At 46.3% G+C, this 18626-nt stretch overlaps 1 protein-coding gene and 1 long non-coding RNA gene across 7 annotated transcripts in view; both read left to right on the top strand.

Moving 5' to 3' along the window:
• Positions 1-4361, top strand: part of MUC1 (mucin 1, cell surface associated) — a 30500-nt gene extending 26139 nt beyond the window's left edge. For all 6 annotated transcript variants that reach the window (XM_083591075.1, XM_083591074.1, XM_083591073.1 and 3 more), the window contains one exon: positions 2338-4361. In XM_083591075.1, the coding sequence (XP_083447201.1) occupies positions 2338-2357 (20 nt within the window). In that variant the 3' untranslated portion in view covers positions 2358-4361. The remainder of the gene's footprint in view (positions 1-2337) is intronic.
• A 10726-nt stretch (positions 4362-15087) lies between these two features.
• Positions 15088-18626, top strand: part of LOC310751979 — a 252485-nt gene continuing 248946 nt past the window's right edge. The window contains exon 1 of the long non-coding RNA XR_014542749.1: positions 15088-15178. This is a non-coding gene — a long non-coding RNA (uncharacterized lncRNA). The remainder of the gene's footprint in view (positions 15179-18626) is intronic.

Below are 18626 nucleotides of genomic sequence, written 5' to 3'. Positions count from 1 at the left end.
TGACCCACAGCTGGGACAGAGCCACCCATGTGCGGAACCTTTAGCCCCCCAAATGCTGCTGAACTTTAACTCCCATCAGTCCCAGCATGCATGACCCACGGCCAGCAATGATGAGAGTTGCCGTTCATCAATTTCTTGAGGACCAAAGGTTCCCCACACTTACACAAGATGGAGGCACCAGCAGCCTTTGGGAGACCCTTGAGGTTTGCAGAAGTGCAAAGAAAATATTTTGAAGGGGGGAACCTAAAGAGCGGGGGTCCCAAAAACAACCAGGTAAAGGCAGAGAATGTTCAGTGAGCCTTAGTGCCTTTTGTTTGGGGTGGGTGGAATGGTAAAAGGTAAAGGGACCCCTGACCATTAGGTCCAGTCGTGGCCGACTCTGGGGTTGCGGCGCTCATCTCGCTTTATTGGCCGAGGGAGACGGCGTACAGCTTCTGGGTCATGTGGCCAGCATGACTAAGCCGCTGCTGGCAAACCAGAGCAGCGCACGGAAACGCCGTTTACCTTCCCGCCGGAGCGGTACCTATTTATCTACTTGCACTTTAACGTGCTTTCAAACTGCTAGGTTGGCAGGAGCAGGGACTGAGCAACGGGAGCTCACCCTGTCGTGGGGATTCAAACCGTCGACCTTCTGATCGGCAAGTCCTAGGCTCTGTGGTTTAACCCACAGCGCCACCCGCATCCCTTCTGGGTGGAATGGAGAATGCTGCAAAAAGGCAGGGCTGGCGGGCGGGCAGCAGCCTCAGCACTCTGTGTTGCAACTGGGCCCACCTGGTTTAAATGTGCAACCCGTTTTCATGTTCCCTTGGTTCAAGGTCGCTCACAAAGATGTTTTCAAAAGCGAGGCTAAGTGTTCCAGGAAACCTTCACACATGCCGGCCCTTAACAAGGCAAAGCTATCCACAGGTGGCGTCATCCAAAATCTGCCTCCCTCCCCCCGCAATAGTACCTTATTTTTGCCACTTGCCTCACCTGTACACCTTGCAGCTGATCTGCCCTTATTTGCTCATATCCTCCAAGTTCCAAGCTTTTTAGCATGCAAAGAGGCACATTTGTTTGCTTTTTAATGTTACGTGACAAAATAACTCCTCATGCCTTTGCTGGGAACAGGAGGCATAATACATCTTTTATGGGGCCTGATGACTGGCACGCCTCACAAAAGAATTTTGGACATTTTCGCTTCTGAACTTCCCTGTTGCCAAGGTAAAGGTCTCAGTGGCCTTCTGTGTAAATAGAATTAGCACAGGATATTCCAATATTCAGAATTTTAAAACCTAAGTTTGTCCATGCGTAAGTTATTCAGTCCAGTGTCAAATCAGGAAGGAGTAAGTTTAACATGCCCAGGAGGCTTTGTTGCCGCCAAGCTATAAACCCATGAGTCTGTGAATGGGTCAGGATTTGGACCCACGTCTCCCAGTTTAAACCCTTTCAGATAAGCAGGTTGCTGTTGAATGTTCACAGGATCAGAGCGCATAAAACTGTTGGCAAGTCTGTGCAGATCTCTCTACTTTCTCTCTCTATGCTGTATCCAGTTTTACTCAAAACTACTGTAAATCAACTGAAATGCCCGTTAGGCATTAATGGCCATTCATGTCAATGGATCTGCTCTAAGTAGGGATGAATGGTCCTGCCCATTTTGAGTCTCTCAGTTTCTCATTTTTGCAAGCTTAGTCTCAGTTATCTACGTACCTTCCTACTGTGGTTTGTGATTTTTTTTTGGGGGGGGGAGTAGGGAGGCGGAATCCTCTTGAAAACTCATCAGCTTATTAGTACAAATTTCTCCTTTAAAAACCCACATTTTTGCATGCAGTTTTAACTTAACATACATATTTTTGCAAATAATTTATTCTAATATAATGCATTTTGTATGTGTTATATCCCCACAATATAGACATTTTTAGTAAACGTTATCTGGAGAATTGCATCTCGGAATTCAAAGTACAGATTTCAAAGAATGGCTGTGTTTCCATTCTTGTATTGTTTTGGAAAGTCCAAATTCAGTAGGTTCTGCTTCAAATTCAAACTGAATCAATTTTCTCTCCCGTCCTTCAACCTGAGTTTGAATAATATTGCATACAACACACTGGACAGATAGAAATTCCATTGGTGGAACTTTTTCTGGCACAGCAATGCAAGAAGCATTGCATCTCCTGTTTCATTTCTCTCTTACTAATGGCAGAGGAGCAAAGCCGGTAGAGAGAAGTTGGCAACCCTGGACTCAAATATGTGAATATGGTTAGTCACTCAGCAGGGGATGTTTAGTGCAAAAGCACGACTTCCTACATGCCTTAGGTGATTGTACTAACCGTTTCCTTTCTCTGTGTGTTTTTCCCACAGAATCTTCCCAGGAATGGTAATGCTCCCTTCTCCTACACCAACCCCACAATGGCCAATGATGAACTGTAGGCGGAGCACACCCTACAGTTGGACTTGGCAAGGGGGGGTTAGCCAGAACCTGGCTGAGCCGGGTAAATTCAGGGATATTGTTGGGCTTCGGTGTGAATGTGGGAAGGATGAGTTCTGCAAACAAGCTTGGAAATAGCCACTCGCCTACTCACCTGTGGTGAGTTTCAAATTGCCTGAAGGCGAACAAGCAGCACAATTTCAACAACTGAAAGAATCTCTTCTATAGATGTGCCAAAAAAATCCACCCCTTGCAAATGTGTGGTGAGCGAGCAACCCTCTCCAAAGCAATGAGGACAACTAGAGAATGCTTTGCAAAGCTAGCTGTGTCCCTCAAGCCTGGAATGTTATGCTCTGTCCAGCGGAACTCCCTGTCACAAGGATCCCACCAGGGCTCAAAAGATCAATGGGAGATTCTCTTGCACCGGACAAATTAACTAAGAAGATGAGGACGAGAGGAAACCACCTAAGCTGCTGAACTGTAAATTCTGAGTTTCCAGACTATTTTCCCCATCACCACTATGAAAAAGTTGAACTTTTTTGCTTTTACTTTTACTAATTAATTTTATTTTTATTAATATTAATATTCTATTAGTGATTTTTGTAAAAGAATTCAAACTGCAATACAGGAGATCAACATGTACATAAATATGCAGGTCCTGCTTTCTGAACGCTCACTCTGCAATAATTCACTTATCCAAACATGAGGAATTACTACCCAAACCTCGCTATACACATTGCAAATTCAGATATGCAAACAGAGAGCATTTTTTTACTTCCTTGTTTGCCTTTTGCTGGTTGGCTGTGGAACAGAACTGAACCGTAGCGATCTGTATTTTTAGTAAGGTTTCAGAGGGTTTTCCTAAGGGGTGGGTTTGATTTGTATTTATTTCTTATGGCTTTTAGAGGCCAAACTTCCATGGCTGGGAACACATTACAAAATTCCCCCATAGGAATCAATGGAAATCGTTGACTCCTTATATGAACTCTTGCCTCCCAAACGATTTCCAGGGGACGCATTGTGTTCAGATAGTGGGACCTGAATGTACTGCCTTTTGGGGGAGATTTGTCAGATTAGGATGCAAAATCTCAACCCCCGTGAAACCTGGGAGAGGGCAGAGTGCAATAATCAAAATAGCCATGCTCCAATCTTTTCTCCCCCACAATCCTGCTCCACACATGGAACAATCCTTGCTCCAGACAACCTTGCCATCTCTGAATACTACCGGTAGTTGCCAGGAATCACACGTGATGAGAATCGCTGTTGTGCTCATATCCTCCTTGTGAGCTTCTTGTTGGGGCATCTGTGAGAATAGGATACAGGATTAGGTGGGCCATTGCCCTGATGCAGCCGGGCTTTGCTTATGTTCTTAAGCTACAGCATGTTCCCCCCCAAGTGAGAATACAGAGGGGCAAGTTGCGTTTTGACCTTATTTCCTCCACCTCAACACGAAAAAGTTCCAGAGGAGTCAAACCCAGACGCATGAAGGAACAAGATTAACCCGAAATATTTATTTAAGGTGGAGAGGAGAAGAGTGTGCCCTTTCTTGCCAACCCAGGATCCTTAAGCCTCAATGCTGGGGTTACCTCTCCCCGCCCCCCAAAAATTCCTATGCTTCCATAGGGATGCTGTCGTTCCAAATCTGCATTGTACAGGAGATAGTCCACAGTCCTCTCCATACAGGTTTCTAACCAGTCAGCATTGTAATGCTAAATGCTTTGGAGGGGAGGTTTTTGAAAGCCAAATTTGGCAACTGCCTTATCTGCAAATCCTGGTGCTCGTGGGTGGTGTCTCAGTGGACAGTTTTGTACAACAGCAAACCTCAAAATTCTTGGGTGAAGGGTTTTGGAGTTGTGGAGGGAGGCGAAGAGGGAGTGGGGAGGAAGAGGAAGTGCCGTGGCTTCTGTGTCAAATTCTGTATTTATAACATTTAACAATAAACGGATCTACGTTGGTATTGAGGGTGTGTTGCCTTCTTTGCTTTTGGGGTAGGGACCAGGAACTTCAGAGAGAATCGGGTTTCTTTTTATCACCTAACTAAGGCTGCAAAGTTTTTTTACTGGCTTGGCTGACACACACAAAGCGATGGAAGATGCATCTGAACCCATGTTTTCTCTGGGCCCGTGTCACTGACTTTTTGGCTGCAGAGGAACGGGAGGAACCCGCTGGAAAACCACCAAAGAAGGAAGGCTCAGAGCCCTGGGATTGGTGGTGGGGCGACGATGCAAGTGGTCAGAGGGAGAAGACTAGGAAGAGGAGGTTTCGGAAGAGGAAGAGGTCACAGGGTTTAGTGAGCTGGGAGAGTCGGTGGCAGAGAGGAGTCCAGAATCGGAGGCAGGAGAGTGGGATGAGGGAGGCCAAGAGGCATAGTGTCAGCTTACAGATTTGAAAATAAGGGACCAGCAGCCTTGAAAATAAGGGACCAGCAGCCAAAATAAGGGACCTGCAGCCTCACCTGTTCCAGGCACTCCAGTCTTCCTGCAGTCTGGTCAAACTCATGCTGGTAGCTTTGAGAACACTGTCCAACCAACTTTGTAACCAGAGGTTCAACTGAATAGAATCTGAATCACATGCACCACAAGGCCTATGCAGCCTCAACTTAAGATGGCTCCCCGGCCTGGCTTTGCACTGCAAAGTTTGCAGCAGCACGTGCAACAAAATGGCGTCCAGCATTCAAAACCCCCCTCAGCTTGCATTAACTAGCCACACACAAGGCATGCAAGCTCCACCCCCCAGTCGTTCTTAGACTTCTTATTGGGTGAGCAACACAGCCGAGCAACACAGTTGGAGCCTCCCTCCTCCCTGGCCGGCAGGGAGGGAGGGAGAGGAGCTGCTTCCTTTGAAATTTAAGGGACATCATTTAAGGGACATTTAAGGGACATCCATCAATAAGGGACAGCAGCGGGACATGGCGCTGGAATAAGGGACTGTCCCTTCAAATAAGGGACACTTGACAGCTATGCCAAGAGGCGGAGATAAGTCAGGCTGGTGAAGAGTCACAGGTGTCTCTCCCACCCGCTGCGACAAGCTCCCTTCCCCACTTGTCTCCCAGAACCAGAAGAGGCATGAAAAGAGTGGAGCAGAGGCTGGCTGCACGCAGACGCAGTCTCTGATTGTTTGGAAAAAGCCCTGGGGAGTAGGAGACTTAGATGACGGCTGTGGAAAGGCAGGGATTTCAGTCCCGGCAACTGATTTTCACAGGGTAAGACTACCGGAAATAAGCTGCTCTGCTTATTAGGCCTGACACTCAACCACATCTGTGGCGATCATGCTTTTGCTAATAAAGAGATAACTCCAACTTTGAACGGGACGCGGGTGGCGCTGTTGTCTAAACTACAGAGCCTAGAACTTGTGGATCAGAAGGTCGGCGGTTCGAATCCCCGCCATGGGGTGAGCTCCCGTTGCTCTGTCCCTGCTCCTGCCAACCTAGCAGTTTGAAAGCACCTCAAAGTGCAAGTAGATAAATAGGTAGAACTCTGGTGGGAAGGTAAACGGCGTTTCCGTGCGCTGCTCTGGTTCGCCAGAAGCGGCTTAGTCATGCTGGCCACATGACCCACATGAAGCTGTACGCCGGCTCCCTCGGCCAATAAAGCAAGATGAGCGCCGCAACCCCAGAGTCGGTCATGACTGGACCTAATGGTCAGGGGTCCCTTTACCTTTACCTTCCAACTTTGAACAATGTGATTACTGACCAGCACACTCCTGTAAGTGGAGCAAGAACTGGGTGGGATGGGGTGGCAGAAACAGAAACATTCTCAGTGCCCAGAGATCCCCGAGTATCTGTGGGGCAGAAGGGAATGGAAAGCTGAAGGGGAATGGAATGGAGAATTGCCCTCAGACCAGCCCCTGTCTACCTCACAGGGTTGTTGGGAGGATGGCAGGTTGAAGACCACGTTGGCCATTTTGAGCTCCTTAGTGGAAAAGTCTGATGTGCTTGTAAGTAAAAAAACCTTTCTGACGCACTGGAAGCCTGCGGACCACATTTCTGTCCCATACAACCACCCCTTGCCATTTCAAAAGGAATTACATGGCGAATTGCGGGTCATAAGATCATAAAGTAATAAGATCATACTGAGATGATAAAAAACGGTGAATGATCAAAAGGCTTCCAATAACTGGTGTGTAACAAGGCAACTGTCCCATATGTGCCAGGAAAAGTTTTCTTGGCAGGCTCCCAAATCACCACGAATGAGCCACAAATGACGCAGCCACGTTGCACAGGGCTGCAAATACTCTATCCACTGGCCAACTTTGCAAAATGTCTTCACAACCTTTTGCACAAAATCTGTACCCAGGAGCATGTGAAATAAATTCTGAAATCAGTATTTTTTTTACAGATTCAGCACCTTTGCCTGCTGTTCCGCTTAGCTTGCACAATTTATTCCCAGTCACGGAGAGGGACAATGAGCAGCGATGAGCAGAGAAATCGAGGGGGGGGGTCCCCCTTCCTCCAGCAGGAAACCTGTTTCAAATCTCTGACGCCTAAGATTTTGACTGGCGTCACCCACGCACTTTCCGAACCTATATTCATAAGGACTAGAAACCTGCTTGGGAAAAGTTAAAAGAAAGCCGGCCTTTTCAGAAAGCTGGTTATTGTGGGGTTCCCCCCACCAGTGCCCCAGACCTCCAAGCTGGATAAAGTGCAATAGAATTAAAGCCTGTTTTGCCGTGCAAACGTTACAGGCATTTAAAAATACTAATATGATAATAACAACAGTGGCCATAAAGTGTTTTAGAAACTACCCTGTCCTCTCTTACTTGCCTTTTCTCTAAACTAAAAAGTCTCAAATGCTACAACCTTTCCTCTTTGGACTTAGGTATCTCTCCTGAGAAAAGGAACCTAGGGACTTGCTTTCAATTTCCATCATCTTGAGGTAGAACGATGAGGACTAGAATCTTGCTTTATTTTTAGGGGAAGGACCATAACTCAGTGAGAGAGAGAGGGGGGGGGAGCATATGATTCGTACATCGAAGGTCCGAGCTTCAACTCCTGGCAACTAAGGTTGGGAGAAACCTTTGCCTGGAGAGCTACTGCCAGTCAGTGTAGGCATTACTCAGCTCAATGGAACAGTGGTCTGACTGCATAAGACAGCTTCTGACGCTGATTTGTGGAATAGCGGGGGGGGGGGAAATGCCTCCAGTTTGCCTCTTGCAACATGGTTTGAGGTGTTTTTTCTTCCCTCAGTCAACCGTTCCAAAGCAGAGTCTGCTGGGCAAACAATAAACGGAGGAAAAATGAGGAAACGAAACTTAATATTTCAACTGACTGCAAAAGTGATGGATGACACTTTCGAAAGAAAAGAATAAGATAGGTTTGTGTGCACAGAGAAAGATGGGAAGGAACTGGCAGTGAGCCTCTCATTTACACACACACACCAATTTCCACTTTTTTTTCAGTCATGACTTGGGGAGCCAACTTCCTTTGATCCACACAATTCAGCCCTTGGGCCAATTTTGAGCTGTGTACACACCATACAGGGACGCGGGTGGCGCTGTGGGTAAAAGCCTCAGCGCCTAGGGCTTGCCGATCGAAAGGTCGGCGGTTCGAATCCCCGCAGCGGGGTGCGCTCCCGTTGCTCGGTCCCAGCGCCTGCCAACCTAGCAGTTCGAAAGCACCCCTAAGTGCAAGTAGATAAATAGGTACCGCTTTATAGCAGGAAGGTAAACGGCGTTTCCGTGTGCTGCGCTGGCTCGCCAGATGCAGCTTTGTCACACTGGCCACGTGACCCGGAAGTGTCTCCGGACAGCGCTGGCCCCTGGCCTCTTAAGTGAGATGGGCGCACAGCCCTAGAGTCTGTCAAGACTGGCCCGTACGGGCAGGGGTACCTTTACCTTTTACACACCATACATTTAAAGCCCAGTTCTCCCTGCCTTGAAAAAAGAAATCACAAATAAAATTTTTCATAATTTGAGATTGCGACAAGGACTACAACCTGCAGACCCTTTTTACATGAGTTGGCATTCCTTTATACTGCGGAATCGTCATTTCCAAGAAAAGTCTGGCAGATCTGGAACGACGCTTGACAGTTGAATAACACTCATGTTCTTTATTTGGACCTCATTCTTTTAACTCTTGTGCAACTCCTACTCACCCTACAGGCCTATTTTATAGTTTGCCTTTCCTCTTTCGATTTTTGTCTGTTGTCATAACTGTTCTCCCTGTTTTATATATGTGGCACTGTGAGTAAAACCTCAGTGCCTAGGACTTGCCGATCGCATGGTCGGCGGTTCGAATCCCCGCGGCGGGGTGAGCTCCCGTCTTTCGGTCCCAGCTCCTGCCCACCTAGCAGTTCGAAAGCACCCCTAAGTGCAAGTAGATAAATAGGTACCGCTTTATAGCGGGAAGGTAAACGGCGTTCCGTGTGCTGCGCTGGTGCTGGCTCGCCAGAGCAGCTTCGTCACGCTGGCCACGTGACCTGGAAGTGTCCTCAGATGGAGCCGGCTCACAGCCTCTTAAGCGAGATGGGCGCACAACCCTAGAGTCGGACACGACTGGCCCATACGGGCAGGGGTACCTTTACCTTTACTAAAACGAAATTAAAAATCCTCACCCCAAAAAAGAACGAGAGTAAAAAAAAGCGCTTCTGATACTCATTTTTCACCCTGTCAAATTTCTCCCCACAAAATCCTGCCAGTGCCTGGTGGAATCAGGGGCAAAGAGGAGCAAGCAGGAACCATCAAGACTGGAATCCCAGTCAAATCCAGCCTGTGCGTAACTGGGTGAGACGGGCAGGGAGTCCATTAAACACAGAAAATGTGGGCTGGGAGGGCAATTAATTGAGTGCCAAGGGCTGGGTCTGTGGTGCAAAAATCACTGCCAGGAATTGGGGTAGGACAGGGTAAACAAGAATGTGAGCCCTTCTGGGAAATCCCCAAACAGATGTTCCAACGTGACTGTCCCTGCAGTATATTTTACATCGTCCTGCTTCCTTGAGTACCAGAGATGGGTGGTGCTGCCTGGTTAGGCTTCCCTTGGTTAAGAGAACACTGGAGGAACTTTTGAGGACTTTGCATTATTTGCTTTAGAATCATGGAATTGTAGAGTTGGAAGGGACCATAAGGATCATCTAGTCTATACCATATGTGGTGGGGGTGTAAGGTGGTAAGACAATTTTGGAACGAGATACATGAGATCAAAAAGATCCTCGGGAGCTCTATTTCCAAAAATACCAGAGTCATACTTACTGAGTTTATTGACAAACGACATACGCAGAGACAAAAGGAATATATTTTTATATATAACCGCAGCCGCAAGAATTTTTTGTTGTTGTTGTTTAGTCGTGTCCGACTCTTCGTGACCCCCTGGACCAGAGCACGCCAGGCACTTCTGTCTTCCACTGCCTCCCGCAGTTTGGTCAAACTCATGCTGGTAGCTTCGAGAACACTGTCCAACCATCTCATCCTCTGTCGTCCCCTTCTCCTTGTGCCCTCCATCTTTCTCAACATCAGGGTCTTTTCCAAGGAGCCTTCTCTTCTCATGAGGTGGCCAGAGTATTGGAGCCTCAGCTTCAGGATCTGTCCTTCCAGTGAGCACTCAGGGCTGATTTCCTTCAGAATGGAGAGGTTTGATCTTCTTGCAGTCCATGGGACTCTCAAGAGTTTCCTCCAGCATCATAATTCAAGCTGCAAGAATACTTATGGCAAAATATCGGAAAACAGAAAAAGTACCACAAATGACAGCATGGCAAGTTAAGATTTGTGAGTTTGCTGAGATGGCAAAAAATGACTGCAGCAATCAGGGGCTGCTCCAATCAAAAATTCTATACAGAATGGGAATGCATAGGGGAACAGATGAAGAAATATGGTGTTAAAGCAGAACACTTAATAGGCAATTGTTAGGCGTGTAAGGACAAAAGAAGTAATTATAATTTAACAATTTTCAAGTTACTCTATTTTATCAAAGCAACTAGAAAAATATATATACTATGATGGGAAGATCTCACACAGGTGAAGGGAAGCAGTGGCGAGGAAGGGAGGGTTAGGTTAAATTTGGAAATAAAATAATATATGGGACAGCAAAGGATATGATAGAGTCTTATAGAATAGTAATATATTGTAACCAGAATAGAAGTTTAAAAGGGGAAGTAAAGGTACTTTTAGTATTTTCATTATTGTAAGTTGTTATTATTTCTTATTGGTAGAAGGCAATGTTAATTTAGACTTCTTTGTTTTGCTATCTGTATAATTTGTTTTTCTTTTTTAAGCCAATAAAAATGGGAGGGGAGGATCATCTAGTCTAACCCGCTGGAATGCAGGAATCTTTCTGCCCAACATGGGGCTGGAACCGCAAGCTCTACTGCCTGAGCTATCTCAGTAGAAGAAGAGAGGAAGCAAACAGACCATCCTCCGAAGCCAGACTCCCCCCGCCCAAAAAAAGTGATGGGGAGAACTGTAGCCTTTCAAATGTCGGTGGACTCCAACTCCCATCGTTCATGACGCCTGGCCAGTGCTGGCTGGGGGCTGATGAGAGTTGTAGTCTGACAGCACATGGATGGCTGCAGGTTCTTCATCCCTGCTCTAGGTAAGAGAATATTACACCTCTGCATTTGGTGTGCGATCCCTGCTTGGTTGGGACATGAGGGCTGGAGACCCTGTAGCCTCGGAGATGTTGGTGGACTACAACTCCCATGATCCCTGACCACCGGCCAATGCTGGCTGGGGGATGATGGAGTTGCAGTACAGCAGCATCGAGAGGAGAGGGCCCACTGGTTCCGCCTGCTTTGGATTCTTCCAGCTCCCCTTCCCTAGCACAGCCTCTCGCGTTCTCCAAACCCAGGTGCGTATTGCATTCGAAAACACAGAGAGGACCCCAGCCATCAAGAACTCATCCCCTAATAAAATATCACAGGAACATCTGATGCTGACAGATCACTGGCCCATTAGACTCAGTATTGTCAGCACTGACTGGTAGCAAGCTGACACAGCTCATGACAGGTCTGGGGAAACCTTCTTCCTATATATATATATATATATATATATATATATATATATATATATAATTTTTATTAGTTTTTTTTAACATACCATTTTCAACAGTAATTAAACATATTTTTACATCTTATTCAATTTTTTTGACTTCCATCAGTCCTGTCTGAAAATTTTCCAATCTAAACTCTTAGTATACATTTCTTATTTTCCCTGTTACATTTAAAACTCATAACCAATATTTCTTATTCTTTATCTGCTTTGTAGCACTTCATATATTCCTCCTTACAAAACTTCTTGTAGTCCTACTAGCGTAATTTGTTGGTTACAATTGCTTTTCAAATAGTTCATATACGTCTTCCAATCTTCTGTAAATCTCTGGTCCTGCAGGTTTCGAATCCTTCCTGTCATTTTGTCCAATTCTGCATAGTCCATTATTTTCGTCTGCTGTTCTTCTTTCGTCAGAATTTCCTCTTGTTTCCATTTCTGGGCTAACAATACTCTTGCCACAGTTGTTGCATATAAAAACAAATTAACATCTTGCCTATTAATGTCCTGACCTATAATACCAAGAAAAAATGCTTCCAGGTTTTTTTTTAAATGTATATCTCAACATCTTTTTCATCTCATTATATATCATTTCCCAGAAGTTCTTTACTTTTTTACATTCCCACCACATATGATAAAATGTTCCTTCTTTTTCTTTACATTTCCAGCATTTATTATTTGTCTTATACATTTTAGCTAATTTCACTGGTGTAATATACCATCTATACATCAATTTCATCATATTCTCTTTCAAAGCATTGCAGGCTGTAAATTTTATCCTTTCATTCCACAACCTTTCCCATTCTTCAAGCTGTATATTACCTTATTTTTCGCTCCATAAGACACACTTTTTTCTTCCTAAAAAGTAAGGGGAAATGTCTGTGCGTCTTATGGAACGAATGTGTGGTCCCTGGAGCCGAATTGCTCAGGGGCAGAAAGCAGATCATGCTTTTTTTGGGGGGGGGGAGGGAAGTGGGTGTTGAAACAAAGCCGCTGATTGCAAGCAATCGGAAGTGAGATAAGGGACGCTAGCAATAAAGGAGGCTGCCTGGGAGGGGGGGAGGTAAAGACAGCAAACTTGCAAGGAGAGGAGACAGGAAGACTAAAGCAATGAGGAGAGAAATTAGAAGAAAAGGAGGAGCAAAAAACTGCTCCAGCTAAGGAAAAGACACTAAGGCAAACAAGAGGGAAGGGAGTGTTGAAAGGAAGCAGCTGATCGGTAGGATCGGGAGAGAGATAAGGGAGGCTAGCAATAAAGAAGGCTGCCTGAGAGCAGGAAGGTAAAAGCCCATGGATCCTCAGGATTTTTACATTGGATCACCCCAAATTCACCATCAGATCACACAGCCTATGCATGGCTACAGCCTGCACCAAAAAAATCACACACCCACTGTTTCCTGGGGCTGCAGTGGTGCAAAAACGTAGTTACAAAGCACGGATCCACATGGATCCTCAGGATTTTTGCACTGGGCTACCCCAAACTCACCATCAAATTACATGTCTGTGGCCACAGCATGAACCACAAAGATCATAAATCCACTATTTTGTTCAGAATATTTTTTTTCTTGTTTTCCTCCTCTAAAAACTAGTTGTTTCTTATGGTTAGGTGTGAAAAATACAGTATATATTAAACCTTCTTCCAATGCCGTTGGACTCCAGATCCCATCAGTCCCAGCCAGCATGGCCAATGGTCAGCGATGATGGGAGTTGCAACAACCATAGGAAAGGCAGAGCTATGCTCCATCAAGCCATGCTCCCTGTTTCCAACAGAGGACAGCTGGATGCTTCTAGGCTACTCGCAAACAAGGCATGAAGGCCACAGCCCTCCCTCTGTCGTTTGTTCATTCTGCCCCCTCCAATTTTACTTGCAAGGTAGACTGTCTCTGTTGCTGGAGGTTCTCGGGTGAACAACCTGCTAAGACATCCTGTGCTTCCTAATTGGGCGATATTTTTATTTCTTCCTTAAAGCAGTCCTTGGGGATAAGAAAACACAGTAGCCAGTATTGTATAGACAAGGAAACGGGAACGAAAAATGCTCAGGATGGGAGGAAGCGAGATCCGGGGCTGGCTGGCTTTCGTTCCGCAGTTTCCCAAGGCAACAATGAAAGCAAACATTCCCCTTTTTTTTTATTATGTAAGCAATAGGGGCGGGGGCAGCGGTTTGGCAGTAGGAAAGTATATTTGTGTAAAGTAAATAATAATGAACAATAGGGTTGCCAATTTGCTTATTTGGCATGAGCGCTGATGCATTAAATCGACCGGTAGTTGATTAGGGTCAAGGGGAAAAGCAAGCAACTGACTTCTTGAATTCTTTGATGGGAAGGACTGCAGCTGAGCAGCGGAACATCTACTTGGCATGCAGACGGTCCCAGGTTCAAATCCTGACATATTGTGGCAAGGTATAAGGCAGCTTCCTGTTTCAGCCAGCCCTTTAATCCAGAGTCATGAGGACTAGAACCTGACTTTATTTCTCACTTTGCAGCTCCGTGGCAGAGAACCAGTTTTGCATGTATATGGAGTTCCAGGCTCAACCGCTGACATCCCCGGTTTTAAAAGGATAGGGCAGACTTCTTTCTGCTCATCACTCTGCAGAGGTGCTGCCAGCCAGAGTAAGCAATACTTGGCTTGATAGGCAATTGGTTAAACCTGGTACAAAGCAGCTGCCTAAGTTCTTCCCTCACCACCCTGGCCTTGATCTTGCTGTTAACGGAGTGACTGGAATAAAGCAGATGGGAGTTGAGAAAGAAAACGGACCACACTTTACTGAAGTAAAGTGAACAAAACAGTATATAAATATGCAGAAGGAGGGGGTCTTCTTTCTTAGGGTTCAGGCTGTGATAGGAATTTTGAGGTCTTAGATATATGGCAATGTTCATAACTGCACGTACATAGATCAGCACAGGAAGACCGACCTGAAGCCATTTTGATTCCTAAACTGAGCAAATGTTTTCTCTGCAAGGTCAAAGTGGAAAACCCTCCCCATTTTCTTTTCCTTCACAAATCCTGTCTTAAGGGTATGTCTGTTTGAATAGAGTGTGAGCCTGTGACCTGGCCCAGGAACTATTTATTATTACAAAAGACTAGCCAGGCTACCCAGGCAATCCAATCAAGCAACCTGCCAGACAGGAGATAAACAACAACAGGAGAAAACAATATTCAAATTTCTGTTTTAGACCGCCTTTTCTGTGATGTAGGTGTGATGTATCTGAGGGGTGGTCTTAGGTCACACCCCTTCTGTGATGTATGTATGATGTTTCTGGGGGTGGTCTTGATCTACAGGATGGGAATTTCAAAAGTCTTTATAAGGCCTTGCATGCCATTTTTCTGGGTCCCTCCTCTCTCCTGCGGGTGAGGGGAGCACCCTGTTGCAACAGATCAATAAAGATCAAGCTTACTAGCTGCTTTGCTTCTCAATATTCTCTGGTTGGCCTTTGTTATTCTCTCCTACCAATAGGGAACCTGTGTAAGGACTCTATATGGGCTCTTGGATACCCCATAAGGGGAAAGGGCAATTTTTATTTACAACAAGGCCTAGTCCAGGGTAGGGTTAGTAGCCAATCAGAGCTTGAACACTGCACTCTGGCTGGTTGTTAGGAAACACCTCCTCCTCCTCCTTCACCACCCCTCTTGGCTAACTGTCTGTCAACAGAATTAACCCTTTAGTTGCTGACCGCAGGATCCCTGCTGTTATATTTCCAACACCTGCAACCTCAGCAACAAGCCAATTAACAGGAAGGATGCGAAACCTGCGGGACCAGAGATTCTTAGAAGACTGGAGTAAATATACAAACTATTTGAAAAGTAATTGTAATGAACAGATTACGCTAGTAGGGCTGCAAGAAGTTTTGTAAGGAGGACTATCTGAAATATGGCAAGAAAGACTATGAGGAGAATTATTAGTTAAGGATAATTAAGAGTAATAGAGAAATTAAGAAATGAAGAATAAGTGATAAAGAAGGGGAAATCCTCAGAGGTGTTGACGGAAGTCTAAAACATTGTATAAAATAAGAAGTTACGTTAAATTATTGTTGGCAATGATGTTAAAAAAACCAATAAGTGTGTGTGTGTGTGTGTGTGTGTGTGTGTGTGTAAACAACCTTAGCAACAAGCCTTGCTGCACCCACTCAAGAATCAAACCAACCACGAGTACCTGCCTCTCTCGACCCTCAAAAAAACATACAAAGGGCTGAGGCACTCAACATCAGGAAGATGAAGTGCACTCAAGTCATTCTTTTCAGCAATACCCTCTTGAAATTGTGTTCTTTTTTTTAATGTTTGCAAAATCAGACTTCCCTGGTTTGTTTAATCCAGGGTGGGGAAGCTTTTTCGGTCCTCCTGATTCACTGTTACTTACACTGACTGGCAGAGGCTTTCCTGGATTGGGACGCAGGTGGCGCTGTGGGTTAAACAACAGAGCCTAGGACTTGCTGATCAGAAGGTCAGCGGTTCGAATCCCCACGACGGGGTGAGCTCCCGTTGCTCAGTCCCTGCTCCTGCCAACGTAGCAGTTTGAAAGCACGTCAAAGTGCAAGGAGATAAATAGGTACCGCTCCAGCGGGAAGGTAAACAGCGTTTCCGTGCGCTGCTCTGGTTCGCCAGAAGCGGCTTAGTCATGCTGGCCACATGACCCGGAAGCTGTACGCCGGCTCCCTCGGCCAATAAAGCGAGATGAGCGCCGCAACCCCAGAGTCGGCCACGACTGGACCTAATGGTTAGGGTTTCTTTACCTTTCTTTACCTGGAAATACCATCAGGGATCCAAAATGGGACCTTCTGCATGCCAAGCAAGTGTCCTGCCACGAGCTTCGGCCATCTCAGCCCAGTCCTCATGCCTGTTATGTACTGAAGTTGTTAACTGACTCCCCTCTGCCTGGTTCCAGAGGTAGAACGCATGGCAGGCAGCAATCTTGGACGGCTTTGGCACGTAGTGGTTGCGGAGCTTCTCTTGGATCGTGTCCCATGGTGTTGCCTGGACTGCTACAGGTGCCACCAATGCTCGGGCCGTCTCAAACACCTCAGGCCCACAGAGGCTGAGGAATAGGCCCCGCTTCCGCTCCTGTGATACTTCTGTCAGCTCGTTGGCTTGGAGGTAGCAGTCGAACCGAGCGAGGTAGCAGTCCCATGATTCAGAGGCTGGCGCAAACGGCGGTAGAGGCACAAGTGAAGCCACGATTCTGATGCCGGCGTGAAGGGCGATGGATGGAACACAGTGCTCTAGCCAGAACAGTCAGCTCTGAATTGGTTCTGTTCCGTGATTTCGCTCGGTGTTTCAGCTCAGTGATTCAGCTCAGTTCAGAGGGTGGCTGCATCTGGCTGTGCTCTAATGTCCATTGATCCCATCCTCGTCACCAGTGTTAAGTTGTGGGTGAACATATCAGACGACACAGCGATTCCTCAAACAGCTCTTGTTTATTCACAGGCCAGAACAGAACTGAACTGAAGGGTTCAGCCAGCCTGCTTATATAGAGCTCCACTACAACGCAACAGTAACAACTTTCTGTAACTATCCAATCACTGAACGTCACTTTCGATCCCTTATTTGCATATGTGGACCTGAACTATCTGCAGTATCCCCCTGCTGGCCCAGGGTGAGAACTTCAGTACGTAACAATGCCCTTGGACAAATGGCTGGTTTTAAATAGGGCGCTAGGGAGCTGCCTTACAAAGAACCAGACCTCTGGGTCTATCTTAGCTCAGTATTGTCCGCACCAACTGGCAGCTACTGCTCTCCAGGGTTTCATGAAGGGGTCAATCCCCAGCCCTACCGGGAGATGCGAGCGGTTGAACCTGGGGCCTTCTGTTTGTCCCGTCCCCCCCTCCCCATAATTTTTATTATTTTTTTTTCAAATATCTTAAACACAATACAGCTTAACAGTATTATTCTCCTTTCAATCTATATCTTATCCGAATTAACTTCCCTCCACCCCTCTTCTGGCTTCTCTACATTGCTCTTACTTAAGCGTGATTACTATATATACATTCTGTAAGGTAAAGGTAAAGGGACCCCTGACCATTAGGTCCAGTCGTGACCGACTCTGTGGTTGCGGCGCTCATCTCGCTTTATTGGCCGAGGGAGCCGGCGTTTGTCTGCAGACAGCTTCCGGGTCATGTGACCAGCAGGACTAAGCCGCTTCTGGCGAACCAGAACAGCGCACGGAAACGCCGTTTACCTTCCCGCCAGAGTGGTACCTATTTATCTACTTGCACTTTGATGTGCTTTCGAGCAGCTAGGTTGGCAGGAGCAGGGACCGAGCAACGGGAGCTCACCCCGTCGCGAGGATTCGAACCGCCAACCTTCTGATCAGCAAGTCCTAGGCTCTGTGGTTTAACCCACAGCGCCACCCCGTCCCTATATACATTCTATAAATGTCTATAATTCCTTAATAATTTTTTGTATTATACTTTAGACATATATTCCTTATTATATTACAGCATTACACCTTGTGATCTAACCAAATGTTTACAAGAAACGTTATGAGTTTTATTTCAGTCCTGTGAGTGTCTTTATTTATGTACAGTTTTCTCTAAGTATAACATAAATTTGGACCATTCTTTTTTGGAATTTCTCATCGTCCTGCTGTCGGATTCTTCCAGTTAGTCTTGCTATTTCCGCATACTCCAATACTTTCTGTTGCCATTCGTCAATTGTCAGAATATCCTGTTGTTTCCATCTCTGTACGAGGAGTCGTCTTCCTGCTGTTCTGGCATACAGGAATAATTTCTGATCTTGAACCTGGGACCTTCTGCATGCAAAGCAAGTGCTCTACCCCTGAACTACAGACTTTCCACGCTACTACATCGGAGCATAATGGGCGCGGGAGGCGCTGTGGGTTAAACCGCAGAGCCTAGGGCTTGCCGATCAGAAGGTCGGCGGTTCGAATCCCCGCGACGGGGTGAGCTCCCGTTGCTCGGTCCCTGCTCCTGCCAACCTAGCAGTCTGAAAGCACATCAAAGTGCAAGTAGATAAATAGGTACCGCTCTGGTGGGAAGGTAAACGGCGTTTCCGTGCGCTGCTCTGGTTCGCCAGAAGCGGCTTAGTCATGCTGGCCACGACCCGGAAGCTGTACGCTGGCTCCCTCAGCCGATAAAGCGATATGAGCGCTGCAACCCCAGAGTCGTCTGCAAGTGGACCTAATAGTCAGGGGCCCCTTTACATTTACTGTACATCGGAGCATGCTGATTCATGAAAGGCGGAGGAACTTTTCCAGCACAAGAGCCATGTTGCAGCACGGACCACCTTCCTGGAGACA

This window comes from Podarcis filfolensis (assembly GCF_964270895.1).
Source record: "Podarcis filfolensis genome assembly, chromosome: 16".
In the NCBI taxonomy this organism is placed as follows: domain Eukaryota; kingdom Metazoa; phylum Chordata; class Lepidosauria; order Squamata; family Lacertidae; genus Podarcis; species Podarcis filfolensis.
Note: the sequence above shows the minus strand (reverse complement) of the source record. Positions and strands in the feature narration are given on the sequence as shown.